Source organism: Pristis pectinata, chromosome 7, assembly GCF_009764475.1.
Source record: "Pristis pectinata isolate sPriPec2 chromosome 7, sPriPec2.1.pri, whole genome shotgun sequence".
Classification (NCBI taxonomy): Eukaryota; Metazoa; Chordata; class Chondrichthyes; order Rhinopristiformes; family Pristidae; genus Pristis; species Pristis pectinata.
In genome coordinates this window covers 3,989,818-4,017,365 of record NC_067411.1, presented here as the reverse complement: position 1 = coordinate 4,017,365, position 27,548 = coordinate 3,989,818, and the positions used below count along the sequence as shown (strand labels likewise).

The 27,548-nt window shown below is 51.6% G+C and overlaps 2 protein-coding genes across 7 annotated transcripts in view; one reads left to right on the top strand and one right to left on the bottom strand.

The window, feature by feature from the left end:
- Positions 1 to 15,171, top strand: part of LOC127572360 (pikachurin) — a 75,451-nt gene extending 60,280 nt beyond the window's left edge. For 5 of the 6 annotated variants that reach the window (XM_052019528.1, XM_052019529.1, XM_052019526.1 and 2 more), the window contains 8 exons: positions 1,507 to 1,623; positions 2,474 to 2,654; positions 5,217 to 5,240; positions 8,829 to 8,907; positions 11,816 to 11,959; positions 13,170 to 13,253; positions 13,884 to 13,987; positions 15,017 to 15,171. In XM_052019528.1, coding sequence (XP_051875488.1) covers positions 1,507 to 1,623; positions 2,474 to 2,654; positions 5,217 to 5,240; positions 8,829 to 8,907; positions 11,816 to 11,959; positions 13,170 to 13,253; positions 13,884 to 13,987; positions 15,017 to 15,171 — 888 coding nt within the window. The remainder of the gene's footprint in view (positions 1 to 1,506; positions 1,624 to 2,473; positions 2,655 to 5,216; positions 5,241 to 8,828; positions 8,908 to 11,815; positions 11,960 to 13,169; positions 13,254 to 13,883; positions 13,988 to 15,016) is intronic. The other variant, XM_052019527.1, reaches the window with a different exon arrangement.
- A 6,271-nt stretch (positions 15,172 to 21,442) lies between these two features.
- On the bottom strand, positions 21,443 to 26,864 carry LOC127572363 (C-C motif chemokine 27-like). Its single transcript, XM_052019534.1, has 3 exons — positions 26,777 to 26,864; positions 24,668 to 24,794; positions 21,443 to 22,426 (listed from the first exon to the last, which is right to left on the bottom strand). The coding sequence occupies exons 1-3, from the start codon at positions 26,835 to 26,837 to the stop codon at positions 22,327 to 22,329; spliced, it is 288 nt and encodes a 95-aa protein (XP_051875494.1). The 5' UTR covers positions 26,838 to 26,864; the 3' UTR covers positions 21,443 to 22,326.
- Positions 26,865 to 27,548: the final 684 nt, after the last annotated feature.

Here is a 27,548-nt window from a genome sequence, read left to right as displayed (position 1 = left end):
CATCGAAGTTCAGGTCTTCCCTTTTGGGACAAGGTACAGCCAGGCAAAAGGATCGTTGGCCTTTATTGTAAGGCAATGAAGTATAAAAGTGGAGGCATTCTCGCACAACTTAAACCAGGGCAGGATTTCCACAGTGAACGGCAGGGCCCCGGGGAGTGTTGTAGAACAGAGAGACCTGAGCACACAGGCATATTGTTCCCTGCAAGCGGCAACACAGGTAATGGTATTGGTATTGGTTTATTATTGTCACTTGTACCGAGGTACAGTGAAGAACTTGTCTTGCATACCGATTGTACAGGTCAATTCATTACACAGTGCAGTTACATTGGGTTAGTACAGAGTGTATTGATGTAGTACAGGTAAAAACAATAACAGTACAGAGTAAAGTGTCACAGCTACAGAAGAAGTGCAGTGCAGGTAGTCAATAAGGTGCAAGGTCAAGCAAGTCCATCTCATTGTATAAGGGAACCATTCAATAGTCTTATCACAGTGGGGTAGAAGCTGTCCTTGAGCCTGGTGGATCGTGCCCTCAGGCTCCTGTATCTTCTGCCTGATGGAAGAGGAGAGAAGAGAGAATGACCCGGGTGGGTGGGGTCTCTGATTATGTTGGCTGCTTCAGCAAGGCAGCAAGAGGTATAGACAGAGTCCTTGGAGGGGAAGCTGGTTTCCATGATGTGCTGGGCTGTGTCCACAACACCCTGCAGTTTCTTGCCGTCCCGGGCAGAGCAGTTACCGTACCAAGCCGTGATGCGTCTATGGTGCATCGATAAAAATTTGTGATTGTCAAAGGAGACTTGCCAAATTTCTTTAGCCTCCTGAGGAAGTAGAGGCGCTGGTGAGCTTTCTTGGCTGTGGCGTCTACGTGGTTAGACCGGCACAGGGTATTGGTGATGTTCACTCCAAGGAACTTGAAGCTCCCAACCCTCTCGACCTCAGCACCATTGATGTAGTCAGGTGCATGTACACCGCCCCTTTCCTGAAGTCAATGATCAGCCATGAAAGTTTTTCACACAGAGGGTGGTGTGTATGTGGAACGAGCTGCCAGAGGCAGGTACAATTACAGTGTTCAAAAGTCACTTGGACAGGTACATGGATAGGAGAGGTTTAGAGGGATATGGGCCAAATGCAGGCAAATGGGACCAGCTTGGATAGACACCTTGGTCAGCATGGACGAGTTGGACCAAAGGACTACATTGGATGCGAGCTGCCGGACATCCAACAATGGATGTGAAAGGCAGTTACAGAAATGCAATTTGTTCTTTAGCTGGTTAACATCTGGGGGAACGGGGCTTGAGTCAGTGGGTGGGGTTACACACTGCGGGTGAGGCAGTGGAAGGAGCAGAGTCACTGGGAACCCCATGGGAGGATGAGGTGTCTGGCCATGGAAGGGAGGGGTTTGCCTGGGGTCTGACCTTGGTGTGGGGGGCCGGATCCTGAGGCAATGAGTGGTGACCTCTTCCCGGCGAGCCCTCGCTGAGAGGTCCTTCCTTCCCTCCGTTCCCACAGGGAGCCTTCACCCAGATCCGGTGCAGTACGGACATATTCCTCGGAGGGGTCCCGGACTACGACAGTGTGAGGAAGAACTCGGGGGTCCTGGAACCTCTCTCCGGGAGCATTCAGAATGTAAGTGCCGTCTGTCACTGTGGCTCAGAGCACCCGGTGAATGTCAGTGTGTTCGTGCAGCTGGGTGTGTTAGAGTGGTTGGTGCTGTGTGTGTGTGTGTGTGTGTGTGTGTGTGTGTTTGTGTGTGTGTGTGTGTGTGTGTGTGTGTATACTGCTCTTTGTATGTGTGTGTGCTGCCCTTTGTGTATGTGTACTGCTGTTTGTGTCTGTGTCTGTGTGTGTTGTGTGTGTATATAGGTGTGTGTGTGTATAGGTGTGTGTGTCCACGTTAGTGTGTGTGAGATGCGTTGTGTGTGTGTGTGTCTGTGTCTGTGTGAGGTGTGTGTGTTAGATGTGTTGTGTGTGTCTACGTTAGTGTGAGTGTTCTCAGTGCGTGTGTGTGAGATGTGTGTGTGTGTGTCCACGTTAGTGTGTGTTCTCAGTGTGTGTGTGTGAGATGTGTGTGTGTGTGTGAGATGTGTGTGTGTCTACGTTAGTGTGAGTGTTCTCAGTGTGTGTGTGTGAGATGTGTGTGTGTGTGTGTGTCCACATCAGTGTGAGTGTTCTCAGTGTGTGTGTGTGTGTGTGTGTGTGAGATGTGTGTGTCTACGTTAGTGTGAGTGTTCTCAGTGTGTGTGTGTGAGATGTGTGTGTGTGTGTCCACATCAGTGTGAGTGTTCTCAGTGTGTGTGTGTGAGATGTGTGTGTGTGTGTCCACATCAGTGTGAGTGTTCTCAGTGTGTGTGTGTGAGATGTGTGTGTGTGTGTCCACATCAGTGTGAGTGTTCTCAGTGTGTGTGACCGAATGCTCAGGCACCCTGTCCCTTCACCTGCCCCTCGCTGACTCCTGGTGCCCCTCCCTCCTCTCCAGCTGATCCTGAATGACCGGAGCGTCCGACTGGACCAGGACTTCCGGGTGGGAGTGAACCTGGAGAACACAGCCCACCCATGCGTCTCCAGCCCCTGTGTCAACGGAGGCTCCTGCAGACCACGCCACGATGCCTTCGAGTGCGACTGCCCGTTGGGCTTCGATGGGCTCCGGTGTCACAAAGGTACAGGGTCCTGCAGCGCTCGGTCTGAGCCCCCGTACAGCCGTGGCGAGCTGGGATACCACCTGCCCCTGCAACGTTTGGGCCTGACCCACCTATGACCACCATCTCAGCACCGCTGGGGCTTCACCATCTCCTCAGTTCAGGGGCAATTAGAGATAGACGATAAATGCTGGCATGGCCACAGGTGTCCAGGTCTGAGGAGGGAGCAAAACATCTTGCAGTTGGTTCCACGTCAAAGGATATTTAATGCAGCAAAAGCACAAGGCCATTTGGCCACATCTGTTCTGCTGTTCAGTGTCATAGAGACAGCACAGAAACAGGCCCTTCGGCCCAATCTGTCCATGCCGACCAACATTCCCATCTAAGACAGTCCCATTTACCTGTATTTGGCCCATATCCCTCTAAACCTCTCCTATCCATGCACCTGTCCAAGTGTTGATATTGTACCTGCCTCAACCACTTACTCTGGCAGCTCGTTCCATATACTCACCACCCTCTGTGTGAAAATGTTGCCCCTCAGGTCCTTTTTAAACCTCTCCCCTCTCACCTCAAACTTATGCCCTCGAGTCTATGGTTCCCCAACCCTGGGAAAAAGACTGTGTGCATTCACCCTTTCTATCCCCGTCATGATTTTATACATTTCTATAAGAGATCACCCCTCAGTCTCCTACGCTGCAAGGAAGTGTGGCCTGCCCGACCTCTCCCTAGAACTCAATCCCTTGAGTCCTGGAAACGTTCTCGTAAATCTTCTTTGCACTTTTTCCAGATTAATGCCATCTTTCCTACAACACTGAACCCAATACTCCAGGTGTGGCCTCACCAACATCTTGTACAACTGAAACATTACATCCCAACTCCTATACTCAGTACCCTGACTGATGAAGGCCAGCCTGCCAAACGCCTCCTTCACTGCCCTGTCTACCAGTGACGCTGCTTTCAGTGAGATCACATTGATCTGTATCTTAACTCTGTTGACCTTCCCTTGTTCTGTAATCCATGAACACACCCTCAACAAGCCCCTAAGAGCTTTGGTGCTGAGATGTTCCGTCGGTTGTAAGTCCCACTCCTGAGACTTGGGCGCTCAACAGGGGGCTGATACTCTGGATCCCACTTAACGTTACCGAAACAGAACATCACATTGTCGTCTGCGGGATCTTACTCTGTAAAAAAAATTGGCTGCTGTGTTCCCTGCTCAGGCAGTTCCCTCGGGATCGAGGGTGGCTCGCTTCCCCTCTGGTTCTGAGGTGACTGATGAGGCCGTTGTCGGATCCACAGATGGGGCACAAGGTGCCTGACGGGACGGGCAGGTAGTTGGAAAGGTGGTCCCCTTGTGAGGTGGTCCACTCCTTCCGCCGCTTACGTTGGTCCTCTGTGTGTTCTTGATGCACGGACTCGGGATTCTCAATCCCATCCCGAACACTTTGCCTCCACTCTGAGGTGTCCTGGGCCAGTGGTCCCCAGGAGTCAGTGGGGATAGAATGCAGAACCTGGAACACTACAGACAGGAACAGGCCCTTCGGCCCACCATGTTGTGCTGAACTAATTAAATGCCTAACTAAACTAATCTATTCTGCCTGCATAATGTCCATCTCCCTCCATTCCCTGCACATTCATGTGTCTAAGAGCCTCTTAAACACCTCTATTGTATCTGCCTCCACCACCACCCCTGGCAGCACATTCCAGGCACCCACCACTCTCTGTATAAAAAAAACTTGCCCCGCGCAACCCTTTTGAACTTACCCCCCTCACCTTAAATGCATGCCCTCTGGTATTAGACATTTGGACCCTGGGAAAAAGATACCAGGTGTCTACTCTATCTATGCCTCTCATAAAGTTCTATCAGGTCTCCTCTCAGCCTCCGCTGGTCCAGAGAAAGATTGTCCAACCTGTTCGTATAGCTCATGCCCTCTAATCCAGGCAGCATCCTTGTAAAACTCTTCTGAACCCTCTCCAAAGCCTCCACATCCTGTAATGGGGCAACCAGAATTGAATGCAATACTCCATATGCGGCCTAACCAGAGTTTTATAAAGCTGCAACATAATTTCCTGACTTGAACTCAGTGCCTTGACGAAGACAAGCATACCATATGCCTTCTTTACCACCCTATCAACATGTACAGCCACTTTCAGGGAGCTATGGACTTGGATCCCAAGATCCCTCTGTAAATCAGCACTGTTAAAGGTCCTGCCATTAACAGTGTACTGTTCCATTCCTGCAGGCAGGTTTGGAGAACATCTTCAGAATTGTCTCACTGACCCCGTGGTAATCCCTTGCTTGGAGCTGGGTCCGGTTTACAGAGTCTGGCTTGGACTGTGGCAATGTAACCTGCCCCATTGGGAGGGTTACAACAGTAACCCCACAACAGGAAGCCCCTTTTAGCTTGTCATGTTCTCCAGGACACCCTGAGGTCATGAGGGTGTTATGGTACCTCTGGGTGCAGGGACTCCGCCCCTTCCCTCCCCTCCCCTCCCCTCCCTCCTCCAGCGCGCAGCGTGGGTGTTGTGAACGGTTGCCCACTAACTTGTCTTGTTCTCTCTCCCTCTGCATCGCGTGGGCTGCAGAATGTGGGAATTACTGCCTGAACAGTAAGTAAATCCCGGTGTGTCCTTGTAGGAGGGTGGTAGTGTTTGTAGCCGAGCCTTCCCTCAGACCACTCATACCCGATGTGTCTTTAAGGAAGCAGTGCCGACTATTTTTCTCAGCAACCCAGGGTCAACCTCAGCTGGTCAAAGTCAAAGTCGAGTTTATTGTCAGATGCACAAGTCCATGTGTGCACAGGTGCAATGAAAAACTTACCTGAAGCAGCATCACAGGCACAGAGCATCAGATCAGCAGCGTTCACTAGAAAAACATACATTAAAATTTTTACAAGAACATGATTAGAACAAAAAGAAATGAAGTCCATTTTGGTGCAAAGTGATCAAACTGGTCGTAGTGTTGCTAAGCTGCAGTGTTTGGGGTTGTGCCGGTCGGTTCGAGAACGGAATGGTGGCAGCGCATCGATGGGTTCAAATCCTGCTGGAGGCTCCGGTGCACTGGGTGGAGCTTGAGTGCACTGCTGAGGGAGGGCTGCAGCTTCCCCTCCAAGTCACACACCATCCTGAGCTGCAAACACAGGCAGTCGCCAGGTTATGTAAGGTTTCTGTTCCTGACAGCTGTCCAGGAGCAGATTTCTCTAAGTTATAGACGTCTGTTTTCTATAGCCACCCACATCATCGCCCTGCAGACACGTGCTATAATTGGTAAATGTATTGGTAAATTATTTTATCTACATCTAAACAGCCAATAACGTGGTGTAAATTTACCAATTTACACCACATTGCACCATAGCGGTTAGCGTAACGCTATTACAGCGCCAGTGACCCGAGTTCAATTCCCACCGCTGTCTGTAAGGAGTTTGTATGTTCTCCCCATGTCTGCGTGGGTTTCCTCTGGGTGCTCCAGTTTCCTCCCACATTCCAAAGACGTACGGGTTAGGAAGTTGTGGGCATGCTATGTTGGCGCCGGAAGTGTGGCGACACTTGTGGGCTGCCCCCAGAGCACTCTACACAAAAGACGCATTTCACTGTGTGTTTCGATGTACATGTGACTAATAAATAAATATCTTATCTTATATCTTACATGACCGAGGTACAGTGAAAAACTTTGTTTTGCATGCCATCCAAACAGATCATTTCATCACGTCGGTGCATCGAGGTAGTACAAGGGAAAACAATAACAGAATGCAGAATAAAGTGTTACAGTGACAGAGAAAGTGCAGTGCAGGCAGACAATAAGGTGCAAGGGCGACGATGAGGTAGATTCTTTCATTTCATTGTATAATCACTCATAATTCAACTGATGCAATATATACTGTATCCAGTCATTAATGAATATTGTGAAACATTTTATTACTATTATCTTGTAAAATTCTTTTAAAATTTCTGGGAGAATTTGCATAAAGTTGGATTTCTGTAACCCAGGGAGTCCCTGTACATCACTGTTCCTTCACTGTGACTGGGTCTAAATCCTGGAATCTCCCTGCCCAACAGCACAGAAGGACTGGAGGGAACAGGATGGCAAATCACCACCGTCGTCTCCAAGGCCATAAACGCTGCCCTTCCAGTGAAACACATGGCGTGAAAAACTGACCTTAAAGGCATCAGCGATTAGGGAACAAAGAGTTAAAGGGGGCAATGTACAATTAACCCACCAACCAGCACGATTGTGGGATGTGGGAGGAAACTGGAGCACCCGGGGGAAACCCACAGGGTCAGAGGGAGAATGTGCAGACTCCACACAGACAGCGCCGGAGGTCGGGATCGAACCCGGGTCTCTGGTGCTGTGAGGCAGCAGCTCTGCCTGCTGCGCCACTGTCCTCACTACCTGCAGTGGAAGAAGAGTCGGTAAAAACCTCTTCCCTCCTCCATACAGTCTTAGTCACAAATTCACAGGGTTGTACAGCATAGAAACAGGCCCTTCAGCCCATCATGTCTATGCTGACCATCATGTTTATCTGTACTCAGCCTGCATTAATTCCATATCCCTCTATGCCCTGCACGTTCAGGTACATGTCTGGTTGCCTCTTAGATTTTGTCACTGTTCCTGCCTCCATTGCCTCCTCTGGCAGCTCACTCCAGGTACCAACTACTCTGTGTGAAACCTTTACTCCTCAGGTCCCCTTTAAACCTTCTTCCTCACACCTTAAACCTCTAGTTTTAGAAGACCTTACCATAGGAAACAGACTCTGGCTATCTACCCTATCTATGCCTCTCATTATGTTATGTACCTCTGTGATGTCACCTCTCAACCTCCTTTGCTCGAGAGAAAACAGACCCAGGCCATTCAATCTCTTCCAATAACTCAAGCCTTCCAATCCTTCTTCAAGTTTCTTGGTGTAAATATCATCAACAATTTGTCCTGGTCCAGCCACGTTGAGGCTACAGTCAAGAAAGCTCACCACACCTCTACTTCCTCAGAAGGTTGAGGAAATTCGGCAGGTCCCCGATATCCCTCTCACTAATTTTTACAGATGCACCATAGAAAGCATCCTATCCAGATGCATCATGGCTTGGTATGGCAACTGCTCTGCCCAAGATCGCAAGAGAATGCAGAGAGTTGTGGACACAGCTCAGCACATCACAGAAACCAGCCTCCCCTCCGTGGACTCTGTCTACACTTCCCACTGCCTCGGGAAAGCCACCAACATAATCAAAGACCCCACCCACCCCGGACATTCTCTCTTCTCCCCCCTCCCATCGGGCAGAAGATACAAAAGCCTGAAAGCACGTACCACCAGGCTCAAGAACAGCTTCTATCCCACTGTTATCAGACTCGAACAGACCTCTCATGCACTAAAAGATGAACTCTTGACCTCACAATCTACTTCATCGTGGCCCTTGCACCTTATTGTCTGCCTGAACTGCACTTTCTCTGAAACTGTAACACTGTGTTCTGCATTCTGTTTTCCTTATGTACTACCTCAATTTACTGATGTACTGGCAGGGGTTTGGAGAGAACTCTGTGTGTGTGTCTGTGTGTTTTGTAGCGGTTAGCACAACACTATTACAGAGCCAGCGACTTGGGTTCAATTCCGGCCGCTGTCTGTAAGGAGTTTGTATGTTCTGCGTGGGTTTCCTCCGGGTGCTCTGGTTTCCTCCCACATTCCAAAGACGTACGGGTTAGGAAGTTGTGGGCATGCTATGTTGGCGCTGGAAGTGTGGCGACACTTGCGGGCTGCCCCCAGAGCACTCTACACAAAAGATGCATTTCACTGTGTGTTTCGATGTACGTGTGACTAATAAAGATAGCTTATCTACCTGGATGGCACACAGACAAAAGCTCTTCACTGTATTTCGGTACACGTGACAGTAACCAATACCATGCTATTCCTCCTCCCTTCCCTCCCCCCTCTCCTGGTATCTCATGGAAAGAGAAACTGTCAGAGGAAGGAGGAATGTCGAGGATGGTTTTACCCTGACCTGTGTTTGCCCAGTGCGCACATCACTCTCACACACGGCCAAGGGTACCTGGTATCTGTGGAAACCGTCTCTGAGGGGTGAGGGATGAATCGAAACTGTACCACGATTCTCAGGAGGTGTTTATCCTGTCTCCCTGAGTCCTGGCTGACTCCCTTGGGAGCTACACTAACTGGGTACAGATGGTGACTGACCGAATTATCCCTGTGATTTCAGCTGTAACAGAAGCCATTGAAATCCCTCAGTTCATTGGCCGCAGTTACCTCACCTACGACCATCCAAACTTCCTCAAGCGGTAAGTCCCCTCTCAGTCACACCACCCACTTCAAACCCTCCATGGCCCCTCATCCTCAGATTCATTTTCAGAACGGAATATCTTACTTGATGAACCTTGTCAACTTTTTGAGGCGGTAACAGGGAGGATAGACAATAGTGGTGTAGTAGATGTAATATATTTAGATTTTCAAAAGTCCGTCAATACCGTTGCCTATATTAGGAAAGGTTTAGAGGGATATGGGCCAAATGCAAGCAAATGAGACGAGCTCAGATAGGCAACTTGGTTGGCATGGCTGAGTTGGGCTATTTCCGTGCTGTATGGCTCTGGAACTGTCTGTGAATCAACAGTAGACCAATGAATAATGTTGGTGGATGCAGAGTGAGGGGACAGTGCTGGAATGAGTCACTGGCTGACGTCAGGACAGGGAGTAGAGGTGGGAGTTTAGTGGCAGTGGAAGGAGGTGGGTGGGTGGTGTTCCTCAGGGATCAGTGGTGGGACCACTGCTCCTTTCATTAGCAACACGGACACAACCTATAGAAAAGATTTGGATGTGAACGTACACAGCATGGTTAGTAAGTGTGCAGATGATAATAAATGGGTGGTATTCTAGACAGGGTATAAGGTTGTGAAAAATTACAGGGGGATCTCGATCAGCTGGGTATGTGAGCTGAGGATTGGCAAATGGCGTTCAATCCAGATAAATGTGAGGAGCTGCATTACGGGAGATTTAACCAGGGTTGGACTTGTACAGTGAATGTTAGGGACCTGGAGTGTGTTATGGAACAGAGGGGCCTAGGATTGCAAATGCATAGTTTGCTGAAAGCTGCATCACAGGTAGACAGGGCGGTGAAGAAGGTATTTGGCACGCTGGCCTTCATCGGTCAGGGCACTGAGTATAGGAATTGGGAAGTTATGATGCAGTTATATAAGACATTGGTGAGACCGCACTTGGAGTATTGTGTACGGTTTTGGTCACCCTGTTACAGGAAAGATGTTATTAATCTAGAAAGAGTGCAGCAACAATTTACCAGGATGTTGCCTGGACTTGGGGGCCTGAGTTACAAGGAGAGGTTGTGTAGACTAGGACTTTATTCCCTGGAACGTAGGAGATTGAGGGGTGACCTGATAGAGGTGTATAAGATCATGAGGGGCACAGACAGGGTGAGAGCACACAGTCTTTTTCCCAGTGAGGGGGTGCTAAAAGAGGGCAGAGGCGAGGGATTTAAAAGGGACATCAGGGGCAGCTTCTTCACACAAAGGGCGGTGCGTATTTGGAATGAGCTGCCAGAAGTAGTGGTTGAGGCGGGCACATTAACAATGTTTAAAAGCATCTAAATAAGTCCATGGATAGGAGAGGTTCAGAGGGCTATGGGCCAAATGCAGGCAGATGGGACTAGCTCGCTGGGCAACACAGTCGGCATGGACCAGTTGGGCCGAAGGGCCTATGACAATTCCTAAATTGTGGATGATACTAAATTGGGGAGGGGGGGTGGGTTGGTGAAAACTAAGGAGGGTTCCTGCAACCTACATGAGAGCATCTGCAAACCTACAGAACAAATAACTGTCGTGTATGGTTTAACACGGATAGATGTGAGGTGTTATGTTGGGGTGGGAAGGATGAGGAGGTCCTGTTACTTGGAAGGTGGGAGTTTTGAGGGGGAGCAGAGCGACAAGGGGATCCTAGAGTACAGATGCAGCCGTCACTGAACGTCCCACCACAGGCTAGTGAGGCCATGAAGTACAAACCAAGCACCAGGTTTTATCACAGAGAAGTGAAAGGGAGGGAGTTGGGCTGAAGCCATGTCCCCCTTGGTTGGACCACACTGAGGGTCCCGTGCACAAGTCCTGGTTACCATTTTATAGGAAGGATACCATGATACTGGAGAGGGTGCAGAGAAGGTTCACGAGGTTTGGTGGGTTGGATGTATGAGGAAAGGATGAACAGACCAGATCTCCTTTCTCTTGGGGAATGAAGGCTGAATGGTTTGGTTCAGTCTGGACCTGCTGCATTTTCACCCGGCCTGTGTGAAGTGCCACCCAAAACTTCACTGTGAACCTTGACCCTCACAAGGCCAACCAGGAGGAAGGGAGAGGGAACTTGGTTTACGTAATGCTTTCTCGCAGTCCTTCATACATTCTAAACAGCGTCAGGTACAGGCAAATGTGCCGGGGAGCAATGACTTTCCCAGGGCAGGAAAGGCAGAAACCAGAGGACAAAGGTTTAAGGCGAGAGGGGAAAGATTTAAAGAGGACCTGAGGGGCAAGTTTTTCTCACAGAGGGTGGTGGGTGTATGGAACGAGCTGCCAGACGAAGTGGTAGAGGTGGCTACAATTATAACGTTTAAAAGGCATTGGGAGAGGTACATGGGTAGGAAAGGTTTGGAGGGATATGGGCCAAATGCAGGCAAATGGGACTGGCTTAGATGGGAATCTTGGTCAGCATGGAGGACTTGGGCTGAAGGGCCTGATTCTGTGCTGTATCACTCCATGACTATGAGGGACATGTAAGGGGAGGCTGGACAGGCACAAGTGGGAGGAGGGGATAAAGGCTCACACTGGTGGAATTAACTGAGGGAGCTGGGACCGAGCATAGAAACCAGCTGAGTTTCTGGTCGGTGGTGGTTCCATTGGCCCATATTCCCAGCGGACCCAGGAAGTGATGGAGCTATGGATCTGTGGGGAACACCACCATACACCTGCCACACTGCCCTTTCCATCCCCTGGGATAGGAGGTTCCGGTTCACCTGGCCCACCCGTCTGAGGTAAACCATGAAACTCTGAGGGACTTCTGGTTGTGCGGAGGGAGGATTCCCGGGAGTTGGGGAACCTTCCTGCTGGTCTCGCTCTCCCGTTGCCCAGTGAGGTTGGTGGTAGGCTGTGCCAGGCACGTCTGAACTACTCCCTGTCCTTCTGACCCGCCCACCAGGGTGTCGGGATCCAGGACCAACATCTTCATGAGGTTCAAGACGACGGCTGACGATGGATTGTTGCTGTGGAGAGGGGACAGTTCCATGAGGCTCAACAGTGACTTCATCTCCCTTGGTCTCCAGGACGGGGCCTTGGTGTTCAGGTGGGTGAGCTGGACTGGGTGTGGCTGGTGATGGGACCACGGTCTGTGGCTGGTGACGGGACCTTGGTCTATGGCTGGTGATGGGACCTGTGGTTGGTGATGGGACCTCGGTCTGTGGTTGGTGACGGGACTTGTGGTTGGTGACGGGACTTGTGGTTGGTGACAGGGCCTTGGTCTGTGGTTAGAAACAAGACCTCGGTCTCATCCACAAGCGGAGGGTGGTGTTTTGCCCTGTGAGAGTGGTCGGTCCCCATCCTGTTGCAGACGGTGTGGAGGGAGCTCTTGCGTGTGGAGTGATCCCACCTGTGCTAACCCCTTCTCAGCTGGAAATGGTCATCAGACCCTCGGCCCAGAACGTCTCTCGGGAGCTGGTCCCACACAACACGAGCTGCCTTTCAGAGATGCCCACTGTGAGAACATTGGGCTGATTTACCAGACTACCTCCTCTGATTCTGGCCTCAAACCATCCCTGGAATTAATCGCCTTCAGCTGGAGATCTCAAGCTCTGGAAATCCCCCCCCCCCTTCCCTCCATCCCTCTCAATCCTTTACCTACCCTCCTCCCCACCCTCTTTAATCAGGCCCAGGTACAGATGTTAGGGAGTTTCAGTGAGACAGAAGCAGAGGGCGTTGGGAAGACACAGCTGGTTGGGCAGCATCCGTGAAGGTGGAGGCAGTGTCGCTGGTTCAGCTCACAGGACCAGAGCACTGAGGGAAGGTCCACCAGCTGTGGCACCAACTGGTTCCCTGTCCAAAAGGCTGCCTCTTTTTTTAATATAAAATTTATTAGCTAAAAGCACTTCAAAAGGACAACCAGGGTGAAAACACTACAACTAATACAGAAGAGAACAAAACAAACTATCTACATAACTACAGCAAATAATACTAACTAAACACCCACTAAATGCAACATGCAACACTTCAGAGAAGAATAGCATTTTCACCGTCCACAACACACGCGATCCCCTGAGGGGCCCACCGAGTGCGGAACTCAACCAGGGTGCCCGTGGATACCGCGTGCTCCCTCTCCAAGGACACCCGCGTGCAGACGTGAGCTCGGAAGACGGGTGGACGGGTGGACCGGCCGGAACCCTCGTCTGCCCGCTGCACAGGCTGCCCCTCCAGCGCTGTTCCTGCGTTTGGTCAGATGTTAACTCAGCCAGATGTTTGTCGCGTACTTACCCCGGTGTCTGTGTCCCTCTCTGTTCCAGTTACAATCTGGGCAGCGGGACGGTGGGCATCATGGTCAATGGATCGTTTCATGATAACCGCTGGCACCGGGTGAAGGCGGTCCGGTGAGTGACTGTCGTTCCGAGGGGGTGGGCAGAGGGCAGGTGTGGTGTGTGTGCTCACACACCTGTGTGCTCGGGTGTATGTGGGTACACATCCACGTGCATGTGTAAAAATCTGTCTGTGCATGTGTGTGTGTGTGTGCGTATGTATGTATAAACCTGTACATGTGTGTGTCTGTATACAAACCAGTGTGTCCACATACAAACTGGTTCGTGTGTGTGTGTCTCTGTATACAAACCTGTGTGTGCACGTATAAACCCGTTCATGTGTGTGTCTGTGTGCAAACCTGTGTATGCACGTACAAACCTGTTTGTGTGTGTGTGTGTGTGTGTATGTGTGTGTGTACATGCATACAAATCTGTGTATGTACTTACAAACCCATTCATGTGTGTGTCTGTGTACAAACCCATGTATGTGCATACAAACTCAATCACGTGTGTGTGCATGCATACAAATCCATGTGCATGTGTACAAACCCATGTGTTTGTGTGCAGACCCATGTGTGTGTACAAGCTCGTGATTGTGTACAGAACCATGTGTGTGTACAACCCGTGTGTGCATTTACAAACCCATTTGTGTGAGTACACGTGTGTGTGATTGTACTGGTGGGTTTCACAGCCGCTCTGTTGCAGGGACGGGCAGTCTGGGAAGTTAACAGTCGACGATTACGGAGCCAAGACGGGGAGGTCACCGGGGAAGATGCGGCAACTCAACATCAACGGACCTCTGTTTGTGGGTAAGGAGGTGTGGGTCGTTGGGGCTCACCCTGTGGAGCTGGAACCCCAGCTTACACCAGGCAGACCACTCGCCTCAGTGCTGCCTGTGGTGCACTGGGTCACCGGGTCTATGTAGGGCTGCACAGGAAGCAGGTGCCCACACACAGCTCCCTACACAGGTCCCTAAACACAGGAAACAGGTCCCCACACACAACTCCTTATGCAGGTCCCTAAACACAGGAAACAGGTCCCCTACACACAGACAGCAAGTCCCCATACGCAGCTCCCTACACAGGTCCCTAAACACAGGAATCAGGTCCCCATACACAGCTCCCTACACAGGTTCTTAAACACAGGAAACAGGTCCCCACACACAGCTGCCTATGCAGGTCCCTAAACACAGGAAACAGGTCCCCTACACACAGAAAGCAGGTCCCCATACACAGCTCCCTACACAGGTCCCTAAACACAGGAAACAGGTCCCCGCACACAGCTCCCTACACAGGTCCCTAAACGCAGGAAACAGGTCGCCATACACAGCTCCCTACACAGGTCCCTAAACACAGGAATCAGGTCCCCATACACAGCTCCCTACACAGGTTCCTAAACACAGGAAACAGGTCCCCACACACAGCTCCCTATGCAGGTCCCTAAACACAGGAAACAGGTCCCCTACACACAGAAAGCAGGTCCCCATACACAACTCCCTACACAGGTCCCTAAACACAGGAAACAGGTCCCTACACACAGGAAGGAGCTTGCTTTACACAGGAACCTGTTCCCCTACAACGCGGACCCTTTATTCTGAAGACTGTGACCCCTGGTTGTAGACAGCCCAGCCCGGATACACATCCTCCCTGCCTCCACCCGGCCGGAAGTCCAACGAGACCACGTCTCGCTCTGTAACCCGTCCAGGAGGCAGCTGTGTCTCTGCGGGCAGCGGGCGAGCCCATGTGGGGCAGCTGGCTGTACACTGTCCCCTCCGCCCCTCACCCCCACCTCCCTGACGGAGCGCACTGTCTGACACCCTGCCTTTGCTCCCGTGGCAGGGGGAATGAAGGAGATCGCGCTCCACACCAACCGGCAGTACATACGCGGACTCGTGGGCTGCATCTCGCACTTCACCCTGTCCACCGACTACCATGTGTCCCTGGTGGGGGAAGCAACCAGCGGCAAGAACATCAACACCTGTAGGACCAAGTAGCCAGCACTGGGGGTGGGGGGCAGGTGGGGGTGGAGGTGGCGGGGGGGGGAGGGGGGGGAGGGGTGTGGGGGTGAGGGAGAGGAGTGGGAGGGATAGGGAAGGGAGAGGAGGGGGGAGGAGCTGAGGGGAGGGAGGTGAGGGGAGGAGGTGAGGGCAGGGAGGGGACTGGAGGGAGGAGGGAGGGGAGTGGAGGGAGGTGAGGGGAGGAGGTCAGAGGAGGAAATGAGGGTAGGGAGGGATGGTAGAGGGGGTGGAGGGGAAGAGGAGGGGGTAGGAGGGGAGGGGAGTAGGTGAGGGGAGAGGAGGGAGGGGAGTAGGTGAGGGGAGAGGAGGGAGGGGAGGAGGAGAGAGGAGGGAGGGAGGGGAGGAGGTGAGGGGAGAGGAGGGAGGGGAGGAGGTGAGAGGAGGGAGGGAGGGGAGGAGGTGAGGGGAGGGAGGGAGGGGCGGAAGGAGGGGGTGGAGGGACTAACTGAAGCCACAGAGGAAGTACCTGAGGACGATAGGCTGTGAGAAATGCTGGTCAGGAGGAAGCTCCGTCACGTTGCCGTTTCCATGGTAACCGGGGCCCGTGGGTCCAGTCCAGCCCGGACGCACATTGGTCACTTCCCCGCTTTCCACACTGCTGTCCTGGCCCCTCGAGGGACTGGGACTGCGGGGTATGTGTGGGGTGTACGGGGTGTGTGGGGTGTACGGGGTGTGTGGGGTGTGCGGGGTGTGTGTGGGATGTGCGGGGTGTGTGGGGTGTGCAGGGTGTGACGGGACAGGGTCACACACTCACCGGCTGTACCTGCTGCCAAATGGGATCAGCACAGACGGGCAAGGAGGTGGGCATGGGCACGATGGGCCAAAGGGCCTGTTCCTGCGCTGCATGGCTCAGCTCGGGTCTCATCGAACCAGGAACAGCAGGAAGGGCAGAATGGCCTCCCGTGGCTATTCTTCCTTCCAGTGAGGAACAAAGTCTTGCATTTCTGTAGCACCCTACACGACGCCAGGACACTTCGCAGCCGAGTGACGAAGCCTTGCAGCGTAGGACAGGTCCGCGCACAGCATGATCCCACAAACGTGAGAGGGGTTTGTTAATCATGTTGACTGAGGGATGATTGGTGGAGAAAGATGTGGGATCTCCCTGTGCCTGGGACCTTCTAGAGCCACCAGACAACTTAAAGTCTCATCGGAAAGCCACTCGCGTCTGACAGTGTGGCATTCCCTCAGCACCACACCAGGGCTGCAGTTCCACGCTCTACAAGACGTCGGTGAGGCCATGTTTGGAATATTGTGTTCCATTTTGGTCACCCTGCTGTAGGGAAGATTGCAGAGGAGATTTGCGAGGATGTTGCAGGGACTCGAGGGACTGAGGTTGAGCAGGCTGGGGCTTTTTTCATTGGAGTGCAGGAGAATGAGGGGTGATCTTACAGAGGTGGATAAAATCACAAGGGGGACAGATAGGGTGAATACACTCGGTCTCTTTCCCAGGGATGGGGAATCAAGAACTAGAGGGCATAGGTTCAAGGTGAAAGGGGGGAAAGATTTAATAGGAACTTGAGGGGCAACTTCTTCACCCAGAGGGTGGTCCGTATCAGAATCAGATTCAGGATTATTGTCGCTGACTTATATGTGGTGAAATTTGTCGTTTTGTGCCAGAGGAAGTGGTTCAGGCAGGTACAATAACAACATTTAAAAGGCACTTGGACAGGTACATGGATGGGAAAGGTTTGGAGGGATATGGGCCAAACGTGGGTAAATGGGACCAGCTTGGATGGGACATCTTGATCAGCATGGACCAGTTGGGCCAAAGGGCCTGTTTCCATGCTGTGTGACGCTATGACTCTAGTCCGGAGTCGGGTCTCGAACCTACAACCTTCTGACTCGGAGGCAAGGTCAGCTGTCCGCCAGACCATGAGCCGGCTCTGGGAGACTGGAGCTGTCCCCTCCTCCTCCAGCCCAGTCCCCGTGGCCCTCAGTCTCAGCCAGTGCCTGATAACGATGCCTAACCGCTCTTTGAGGAATCCCACCCCCGTGAATAGAGGGGTCTCGGCTGTTGAAGCCCTCCACTCCCTTCCAAGTAAGTTGTAGGTCAAGCTTGTTGTCATGTGCACAAGCGCGGGGAGGTACAGGTACAGTGAAGGACTTGCTGGCAGCAGCATCACAGGCAGGTGGGTGCAGGCAACACACAGAACACGGCGTATACATAAACTGCGCAAGGCAGTGAGGAAAAAGCCTCTTCAAAACAAGACATATGTGCAAAACTACATAACACCATAAGATATAGGAGCAGAATTAGGCCATTCGGCCCATCGAGTCTGCTCCGCCATTCAATCAGGGCTGATTTTATTTCAACCCTGTTCCCCTGCCTTCTCCCCATAACCCTTAACCCCCTTACCAATAAAAAACCTATCAATCTCTGCCTTAAATACACCCAATAACTTGGCCTCCACAGCCGTCTGTGGCAACGAATTCCACAGATTCACCGCCCCCTGGCTGAAGAAATTCCTCCTCATTCTCAGTTGTAAGGAGACGTGCCTTTATTCTGAGGCTGTGCCCTCTGGTCCTGGACTCTCCCACTGATGGAAACATCCTCTCCACGTCCATTCTATCCAGGCCTTTCAGTGTTCGGTAGGTTTCAATGAGATCCCCCCCTCATCCTCTGAATTCCATTGAGTACAGGCCCAGAGACATCAAACGCTCCTCATATGTTAACCCCTTCATTCCCGGGATCTTTGTTGCAAACCTCCTCTCCAGAGCCAGCACGTCTGTCCTCAGATATGGGGCCCAATCAGAGATAGTCCATGGTGGTGCAAGTGGTGGTCCATAGTGTTCTGTTGCTGAGGTAGGGTTAGGGTTGTGCAGATCTGTTCAAGAACTGGAGACACCAGAGATTGCAGATGCGGGAATCTGGAGCAACACACAAGATGCTGGAGGAACTCAGTGAGTCAGGCAGCATCTGTGGGGGGAAATGGACCGTCCATCTCTCAGTGCGGATGAAGGGTCTCAGCCCGAAATGGCAACAGAACCAGACCCTTTGGCCCATCATATCCATGCCAGCCATTGAGAACCTATCCGCACTAATCCCATTTTCCCCAGGTTACAAACGCCCGACTTATGTCCAGCCCGTACATACGATCGAGTGTTTGGGGGACCAGTGGGACGGATTTGCTGGCTGCTGTAGGTCTACAGGTGTCTTCTGCCAGGTGGGAGCTTGGTTGGTGGCAATATGTGAATGGTTGAGTTAAGCGTCCCAATTAAACGACAACTACTTCTGACTTGCAAACTGTTCTCGTTATGAACAGTTCTCAGGAGCAGAGCCCTGTCGTAACGTGGGGAGGATCTGTATACCTAGAACATAGGATGGCCGAATATACAATGTTGTGCCGACCTTTAAACCTCGTCTAAGACTATCTAACCCCTTCCTCCGACATATCCCTCTAATTTAAATTCCTCCATATGCTTATCTAACAATCTCTTGAATTTGACCAATGTACCTGCCGCCACCACCGCCCCAGGCAGCGCATTCCATGCCCCAACCACTCTCTGGGTAAAAAACCTCCCTCTGATATCTGTTTGAACTTCCCACCCATTACTTTAAAGCCATGCCCTGTATTGAGCATTGGTGCCCTGGGAAAGAGGCGCTGGCTGTCCACTCTATCTATTCCTCTTAATATTTTGTACACCTCTATCATGTCTCCCCTCATCCTCCTTCTCTCCAAAGAGTAAAGCCCTAGCTCCCTTAGTCTCTCCTCATAATGCATACTCTCCAAACCGGGCAGCATCCTGGTAAATCTCCTCTGCACCCTTTCCAACACCTCCACATCCTTCCTATAATGAGGTGACCAGAACTGGACACAGTACTCTAAGTGTGGCCTAACCAGAGTTTTGTAGAGCTGCATCATTTCTGCATCATTATACCTCGGCAATTCAAGCACTTGTCCAGTTTCTTCTTAAATGGTGTGAGAGTCTCTGCCTCCCCCACCCCTCAGGCAGTATGTGTTCCAGATTCCAAACCCCCTAAACCTTTTACTCCTCACCATAACCACATGCCCTCCGATCTCAGACGTGTCTGCTGTGGGGAAAGGTCTCTCACTATCCTCACGGTTTTGTGCACCTCTGTCAGGTCTTCCTCAGCCTCCTGCACTCCAGGGAGAACAGACCCAGCCCCTCCGGTCTCTCTGTGTAACTGAGATGCTCCCTCCCAGGCAACATCCCGGTGAATCTCCCCTGCACTCTCCAGTGCACTCACATCCTTCCTATGGCTATCTTGACAGTGGACTGCTCGCTTCCTCTCCTCCCACATCCCCAGCCTAGGGGAGTGGGGGTGGTGGCACAGGGAGTCACGCCTTCACTGGATGGGAAAGCCAGCCTGTTGTCTGTGTTCTGAGGCTTGGACTGATCTCCCAACACATTCATTGTCCAGCCAAGAACAGCAGATGGCAATCTAACTTCACAAAACCACACGTGGAGCACTGCGTGCAGTTCTGGTCACCACGCTACAGGAAGGATGTGATTGAGCTGGAGAGAGTGCAGGGGAGATTCACCAGGATATTGCCTGGACTGGAGAACTTTAGTTATGGGGAGAGATTGTATAGGATGGGCTTGTTTTCCCTGGAGTGAAGGAGGCTTGAGGGGTGACCTGATAGAGGTATAGAAGAGATACATAGACAGGGGAGATAGTCGGAATTCTCCCGTAGTAGGGGTGTCAAAAACAAGAGGGCAACACACGATCTGCTGGAGGAACTCAACGGGTCGAGCAGCATCTGTGGGGGGGAAAGGAGTTGTCAACGTTTCGGATCGAGGCCCTGCATCAGAGTCTTGAAACAAGAGAGTTCAGGTTTAAGGTGAGAGGATTTTAAAGGGTAAGGTGTTTACACAGAGGCTGGTGAACTTGCCCCCATTCAAATCAGAATCAGGTTGATTATCATTATCTTATATGATGTGAAATGTATTTTGCGGCGGCAGTACGGTGCAAAGAAAAAATTACTCTAAACCACACAATAAATAAATAAATAGCACAAAAAAAAGAATAACGAGGTGGTGTTCATGGGTTCATGGACCATTCAGAAATCTGATGGCGGAGGGGAAGAAGCTGTTCCTGAAACGTTGAGTGTGGGTCTTCAGGCTCCCGTGCCTCCTCCCCGATGGTAGTAATGAGAAGAGGGCACGTCCCGGGTAGTGAGGGTCCTTAGTGATGGATGCCGCCTTCTTGAGGCACCGCCTCTTGAAGATGTCCTCGATGGTGGGGAGGGTTGTGCCCGTGATGGAGCTGGCTGAGTCTACAACCCTCTGCAGCCTCTTGCGATCCTGTGCATTGGAGCCTCCGTACCAAGCGGTGATGCAACCAGTCAGAATGCTCTCCACCGTACGTCTATAGAAATCCGTAAGGGTCCATATCCTTCTGTGCCTTGCCTAGCTAAGTGTCTGTCTCAATGTCTCTTACACGTAGTGACTGCATCTAATTCCACCCCCTCCTCTGGCAGAGAGTTCCAGATATCAACTATTCTCTGTGTAAAAAAATCTTACCCCTCAGATCTCCTTCGAAACTCCTTCCTCTCTCCTTAACCCTACGCCCTCTTGTTTGTGATACCCCTCCCATGGGAAAAAAACATTCCGATCTCTACCCTGCTTGGGCTGGGATGTAACAGGGCTGAGGTCAGATTCAGGCTCCCAGGATGAACATCACGTACTGGGGGTCCTCTCCCACACCCACCCCTCTGAGTGTACGCAGGAAGTGAGAGTCAGTGATCCACTCATTCCCAGCCCTCTCGCAGAGGCCCTGGTAGTATTCCCCTTCCTCCACGCCCTGCCCTGAGTGAGATACACCAGTCCCTCCCACTCATTCACGATGGCTTCCACCAGCTACCGGTGATGACAAGTTCTGAGGCAGTGCGTCCAATGAGGTTCACTGCCCTTCTAGTGATGGAGTCCGGAACTCCCTCCCACAAACTGGTTGCTCCGGTAACCACGTTAATCTGGAGTTCAGCCAATAATGAACCAGAGGAATAGGCTCGAGGGGCCAAATGGCCTCCTTCATTCCCTTGTTAAAGCAGACCTCTGACGGAGCCATCAGGCATTGTTCACAACAACTTTACCCAGCTCCTGCAATGATTCACAGGCGCTATATAAATGGAGGTACTGGCTTGGTTCACTGCTGCCCTGCGGTGGTATCTCTCATTGCTGTGCCTGTTGGGGAGGAAAACCAGCAGAAGCTTTCGACCAAAGGACTCACCGTGTGCAGGGAGTTATTTTACAAAATACAGTATTTTATTGACTGTTGCTTCAATAGACATAATCTCACGGGTGGACAGACCAAAACGGTGGGCTGCCCAGGGTTGCTACGGTCCAGCACTGGCAGCCTTTCTGACAGAAAGGAATAAATAATACTGGCACAGTTTGTGATCGGGGATCTGATCCAGGTCTGGGATAGTGGGGATCTGATCCAGGTCTGGGACAAAGACCAGAATGATGACTGGGTGGGTTTTGCCACTGGGACAAGACTAATTCTGGTCTGGGACATTGGGTTGAATCTTATCCAGGCTCCAGGAAAGGCATGGATTGGGAGAGAGCTCACTGGGTGTGAGGGAGTGGAGGGGATCCAACCCCAGTTGACTTGTTTCTCTCCACCAGAAGTACCCAACAGCTGGCACCAGACCTTGACCTGCCTTTCTGTAGGGAGGGGGTTTACCCACTGATAGTGTGAGAAGCTTCCCCTGAAAGTGGGCAGTCCAGGGACCTGGCACACAGCATTAACACTTTGGGCGAAAGGAGGATGCGAAGAAGATGTTTTCGCCCAGAGACTGGTGCTGACCTGGTTCACGCTGCCTGCAGGGGTTGGAGATGTGTCGAGTCCTTCCAAAGTGCGTGGATCAGCGCTGCAGAGGGAACAGGATGCAGGGCTGTGGGGAAGGTGTGGGTACTGGGATGGGGGTCACTGTACCAATGCACGTTAACCATTCCACAGTTCTATAAATAAAACATTGTCACACTCAATACTTCCCGACTCCAATAAGAAGCTCCTTGGAAATGTTCCGACGACAATAATACATGTGGGTTCATAAGCGGACTGGGAGGAGGTACCAATTGCAATTAGTCCCACTGCACAGAATATAACAGTCCGCCTTTCCAGTCTCTAAGCCCCTCCATAGTCTGTGTTCCTGTTCTCATGCCTCAGGCTCTGGAGGGAATTTGCTTCTTATTCCTGGCCATCCATCTCTTCAGCTGGGCATTGTTCGGATCCACACAAAGTTTGTGTGAACCTCTGAGGAGGCTGCAGAGAAAAATTGGACACAATTCAGATGTCAGAAGGTTGCAACAGGAGAAGGCCATTCAGCCCCTTGAGTCTGTACTCTTATGTGTGTTTTTGGGATCTTGGCTTCACCGGTGAGCCCAGCATTTATTACATACCCTCTTTGCCCTTGAGTTGAATGACCATTGGGTCATTTCCCACAATAATTCCACATGGGGATTTCAGTTTAACCATAGCACAATTCCCTTGGATTCATGCCTGCATCCTTAATCCATTTGACTGCCTTGATTCCCAGCAATATTCCTGATAAATTTGATCTCCCAACAGTGGAGACTACAGCCTTGTTTGGGCGTTTTATTTCAAAGTGTTCATCCGTCTCTGGATATCGGTGGCAAGGCACCAACTATGTGGCTTCCTGGAGTGTTTCAGAATCAAAGACATCAGTGTCCCCGGAGTCACGTATAGACCCATCTGATCTCCCGTGATCAAGGACGGCTGATCTCCCATGAGTGAACGAGTGGGTTTTTACAACAAGGTCTCGTGGTCATTACTGCACATTTCCCCTCCTCAGGTTCAAGTTTTTAAAGTGATTTCACATCCAGTGTGGGATTTGAACTTTGGTCATGTCTGATCATTTACATAACATAAGAACATAAGAAATAGGAGCCCGTCGAGCCTGCTCCGCCATTCAATAAGATCAGGGCTGATCTGACCGTGGACTCAGCTCCACCTACCTGCCTTGTCCCCATAACCCTTAATTCCCCTACTATGCTAAAATCTAACTGTGCCTTAAATATATTTAATGAGGTAGCCTCTACTGTTTCCCTGGGCAGAGAATTCCACAGATTCTCTACTCTCTGGGAAAAGCAGTTTCTCCTCATCTCCATCCTAAATCTATTCCCACGAATCTTGAGGCTATGTCCCCTAATTCTAGTCTCACCTACCCGTGGAAACAACCTTCCTGCCTCTATCTTATCTATCCCTTTCATAATTTTATATAAGATCCCCTCTTATTCTTCTGAATTCCAGCGAGTATAGTCCCAGGCAACTCACTCTCTCCTCATAGGCTAACCTCATCATCTCTGGAATCAACCTGGTGAACCTCCTCTGTACCGCCTCCAAAGCCAGTGCATCCTTCCTCAAGTAAGGAGACCAGAACTGCACGCAGTACTCCAGGTGCGGCCTCACCAGTACCCTGTCCAGTTGCAGCGTAACCTCCCTGCTCTTAAATTCAATCCCTCGAGCAATGAAGGCCAACATTCTATTTGCCCTCTTGATAACCTGTTGCACCTGCAAACCAACCTTTTGCGATTCACGCACAAGCGCTCCCAGGTCCCTCTGCTCAACAGCGTGCTGCAATCTTTCACCATTTAAATAATAATCTGATATAAATCACCTCCCTCCCCACCCCTCCCTCCTTTCCTCTACACCCCTCGACCTCACCCACCTCCTCACCACTACCTCCTCCCCCCAACACCCCTTGACCCCACGCCTCTGAGGCAGTGGGTGCTGTTGTGATGTCCCTAACCAAGCGACCCAGAGGCTTGAATGGAACACCCTGAGACACGAGTTCGAATTCCACGCTGGCAAGTCGGGAGTTTAAATCCAGGGAACTAAATTATTGTGGAGCTGATCGCAAGTAGGGAGCATTCAGGTTGTTGTTAAAGCTCTTATGGTTCCCGAACCTCCTTGGGATAGACCGGATCAGCTGTACTGACCTAGTCTGGTCTGAATGTGATTCCAGACCCCAACATTCGGTGTGGACTGAACCAGGCAGACATTGGACTGAGGATCCAGTAACTGCGACCTTGGAATGAATTATAACGCACCACCTCTCCCCCGTGATCTCTGAGCCACCCCCTCCGCACCTCCCCAAGCCCATCTCTCCAACAGGAGACACAGGAGACTGCAGGCGCTGGAATCTGGAGCAAAAAAACAATCTGCTGGAGGAACTCACAGTGGGTCAGGCAGCATCTGTGGAGGGGGGAGAGAGGAATAGTTGACGTTTCAGGTCAATCGGGACCGGGCAGGGTTCCAACCCGAAACGCCGAGAATTCCTTCTTCCCCACAGGTGCTGCTCGACCTGCTGAGTTCCTCCAGCAGGTCTCCCCATCTCTCCAATGGCCCACCTTTCTCCCACACCTTCCTCCCACAGCCGGGGGACCTCAGTCACTGCCCTACCCCCTCCCCACTCCACACCTCCCCCCACCCCCCGACCCCGACCACCTTATTGCTTCTCTGAATGAAGAAGGAGATACTCACATCACTGCCTTGATGGCGCAGATCCGGTCATCCTGAATATCGAAGAGCTTCGCCCTCCTCAGTAACTTTGGGTTGACCTTCTTGGACACTTGTGTGCAGCAGCTTATCACATGACTGTTCGGCATGGCTGGAGATCAGAAGGTCAAGCATTAAACAATTAGTCAGCCAAGAACACGAGACAGCAAGGCCCTTTGGCCCATCGAGTCCATGTTGACCATCAACCACCCATTTACACTGATCCCATTGAACGTCTCGACCCGAAAGGCTGGGGCGTGGAATGCGCTGCCTGGGGCGGTGGTGAAGGCAGGTACATTGGTCAAATTCAAGAGATTGCTAGATAAGCATATGGAGGAATTTAAAATAGAGGGATATGTGGGAGGAAGGGGTCAGATAGTCCTGGGCGAGGTTTAAAGGTCAGCACAACATTGTGGGCCGAAGGGCCTGTACTGTGCTGTACTGTTCTATGACTCTATGAAACGTCGGCTGTCCATTTCCCTCCACAGACGCTGAGTTCCTCCAGATTCCGGCATTTGCAGCCTCCTGTGTCTCCCATTTTATTCACCCCACATCCCCATCAACTCCCCCCAGATTGTACCCCACACGGGGGCCAATTTACAGTGGAAATCAGCCCACCAACCCACACGACCTTGGGATGTGGAGTGGCCAGAGAAGGTGCAAACCCCACACACGGGGAGCGGCGCCGGAGGTCGGGATCGAACCCGGGTCTCTGGCGCTGTGAGGCAGCTGCTCTACCCGCTGCGCTAACATGGATTGCTACCCAGAGGGATGTCCTAGGGCAGGGTGAGGAGGGGGAGGGGTTGCTAGAATCAGGTGAGGGATCCCAGTGAGAGAGACTGGAGCTGATCTCAGCAACTGATCTCAGACCCCACTTGGAGCACTGTGCTCAGTTCTGGTCGCTTCACTACAGGAAGGATGTGGAGGCCATAGAGAGGGTGCAGAGAAGATTTACAAGGATGCTGCCTGGATTGCGGAGCATGCCTTATGAAAACAGGTTGAGGGAACTCGGCCTTTTCTCCTTGGAGCAACGGAGGATGAGGGTGGACCTGATAGAGGTGTATGAGATGATGAGAGGCATTGATTGTGTGGATAATCAGAGGCTTTTTCCCAGGGCTGAAATGGTGGCCACAAGAGGACACAGGTTTAAGGTGCTGGGGAGTAGATATAGAGGAGATGTCAGGGGTAAGTTTTTTACTCAGAGAGTGGTGAGTGCGTGGGATGGGCTGCCGGAAACGGTGGTGGAGGCAGATACGATAGGGTCTTCTAAGAGACTGTTGCATAGGTACATGGAGCTTAGAAAAATAGAGGGTTATGGGTAAGCCTAGTAATTTCTAAGGTAGGGACATGTTCGGCACAGCTTTGTGGGCCGAAGGGCCTGTATTGTGCTGTAGGTTTTCTATGTTTTCTATGTTTAACAGGTCAGGCAGCATCCATGGAGGGAAGGAAACAGTCGATGTTTCGGGCAGAGACTGTCCTGGAGCTGATCTACTCAGGGGAGAGAAGGTCAAGAGGAGATTTGAAGGAGGTGTCCTGTTGGGCAAAGTCAAGTACAGGCCCACCCCGGGTCAGGAACACCCGACTCATGGGCAGCCCATCCCATAGAGACCAGCATCTAGGAGACCAGCGGGACGGATGGGGGTGGATTTACCAGCAACTGCGGGGCTGCAGGCATCTTCTGCCGGCTGGGAACGGGGCGCCTTCCTCCGAAGGGAGGTCCGGAGGGGCTGCACCCACTGAGTTGCCATCTGGAATCCGAGGGGAACTTTCAGAAGGGGTGAAGGTGGGACGTTCGGAGGGAGTGGGATGAACTGTGGAGCTTCACTGCAAAGACCTAGCACGGGGGGGGCAAGAGGCGTTCACCCCGTGTAATGTGGACCTGAAGCCGTGGGGCAACGAGGAGGAGGTCCCAAGGCACCTCCACCTCCACAGGAGACGTGACCTGGGTGCCAGGAGCGTGGCCCTAGCGGTGCCAGGGCAAGGTAGCTAGCTTCCGTGGAGCACTGGTCCCAGAGGGGCAGGGATAGCAGAGACCGTGCGGGCCGAATGGCCGCTGTCTGCGCTGTGACAGTTCGCTGCAGAATGGTGCCTTACCTGCGGCGGTGCAGAGGAGGAGAGCGATGCCAATGAGGAGGGCGATCGATTTGTGGTCCATCTCGTCCCTGCGATGCTCTGTGTGTCTGTGTGGAGCCTGTTCCTCACTGCCTGCAGCATCCTGACAGCTCCCTTTATATTGGCTGCAGGTTCTGTTTGTAAGTTGAGTAATGCGGGGCTGCATCACTCAACACACACCCCTCCCCTGAACTCAAGTCCACAGTCAACAGAGTTTTCCACTGAATTCATTCATTACACCACATCGTGTCTGACTGATGGCTATTGTTGCGAAAGAGTCAACAATGAATTGGCAGCTGGCCTGGAAATACTTATCTAGGCACCAGGATCAGATTTCTTATCACTGAGGTGAAGCTTGTAGTTTTAAGGCAGCGGTACAGTGCAAAGACATAAAATTACTGTAAATTGCAAAAATAAATCAATAATGCAATAAAAAAGGAATAAGGAGGTGGTGTCCATGGGGTTCATGGAGATCTGGTAAGCTGTGCTTTTCAACTTTAGAGTGAGTAGGAAGCAGTGGGGTGGTCAGTTGGGGAAGTGGCGTGGGGATCAGGGAGACTGCCAGTGTCCCCGAGGACTACACCTGTGGGACGTGCACCAACTTACTACCATCGGGGGGGAGGTACAGGAGCCTGAAGACCCACACTCAACGATTCAGCAACAGTTCCTTCCCCTCCACCATCAGATTCCTGAACGGTCCATGAACCCATGAACACTACCTCGTTATTCTGCTTTTGCACTATTGATTTGTTTT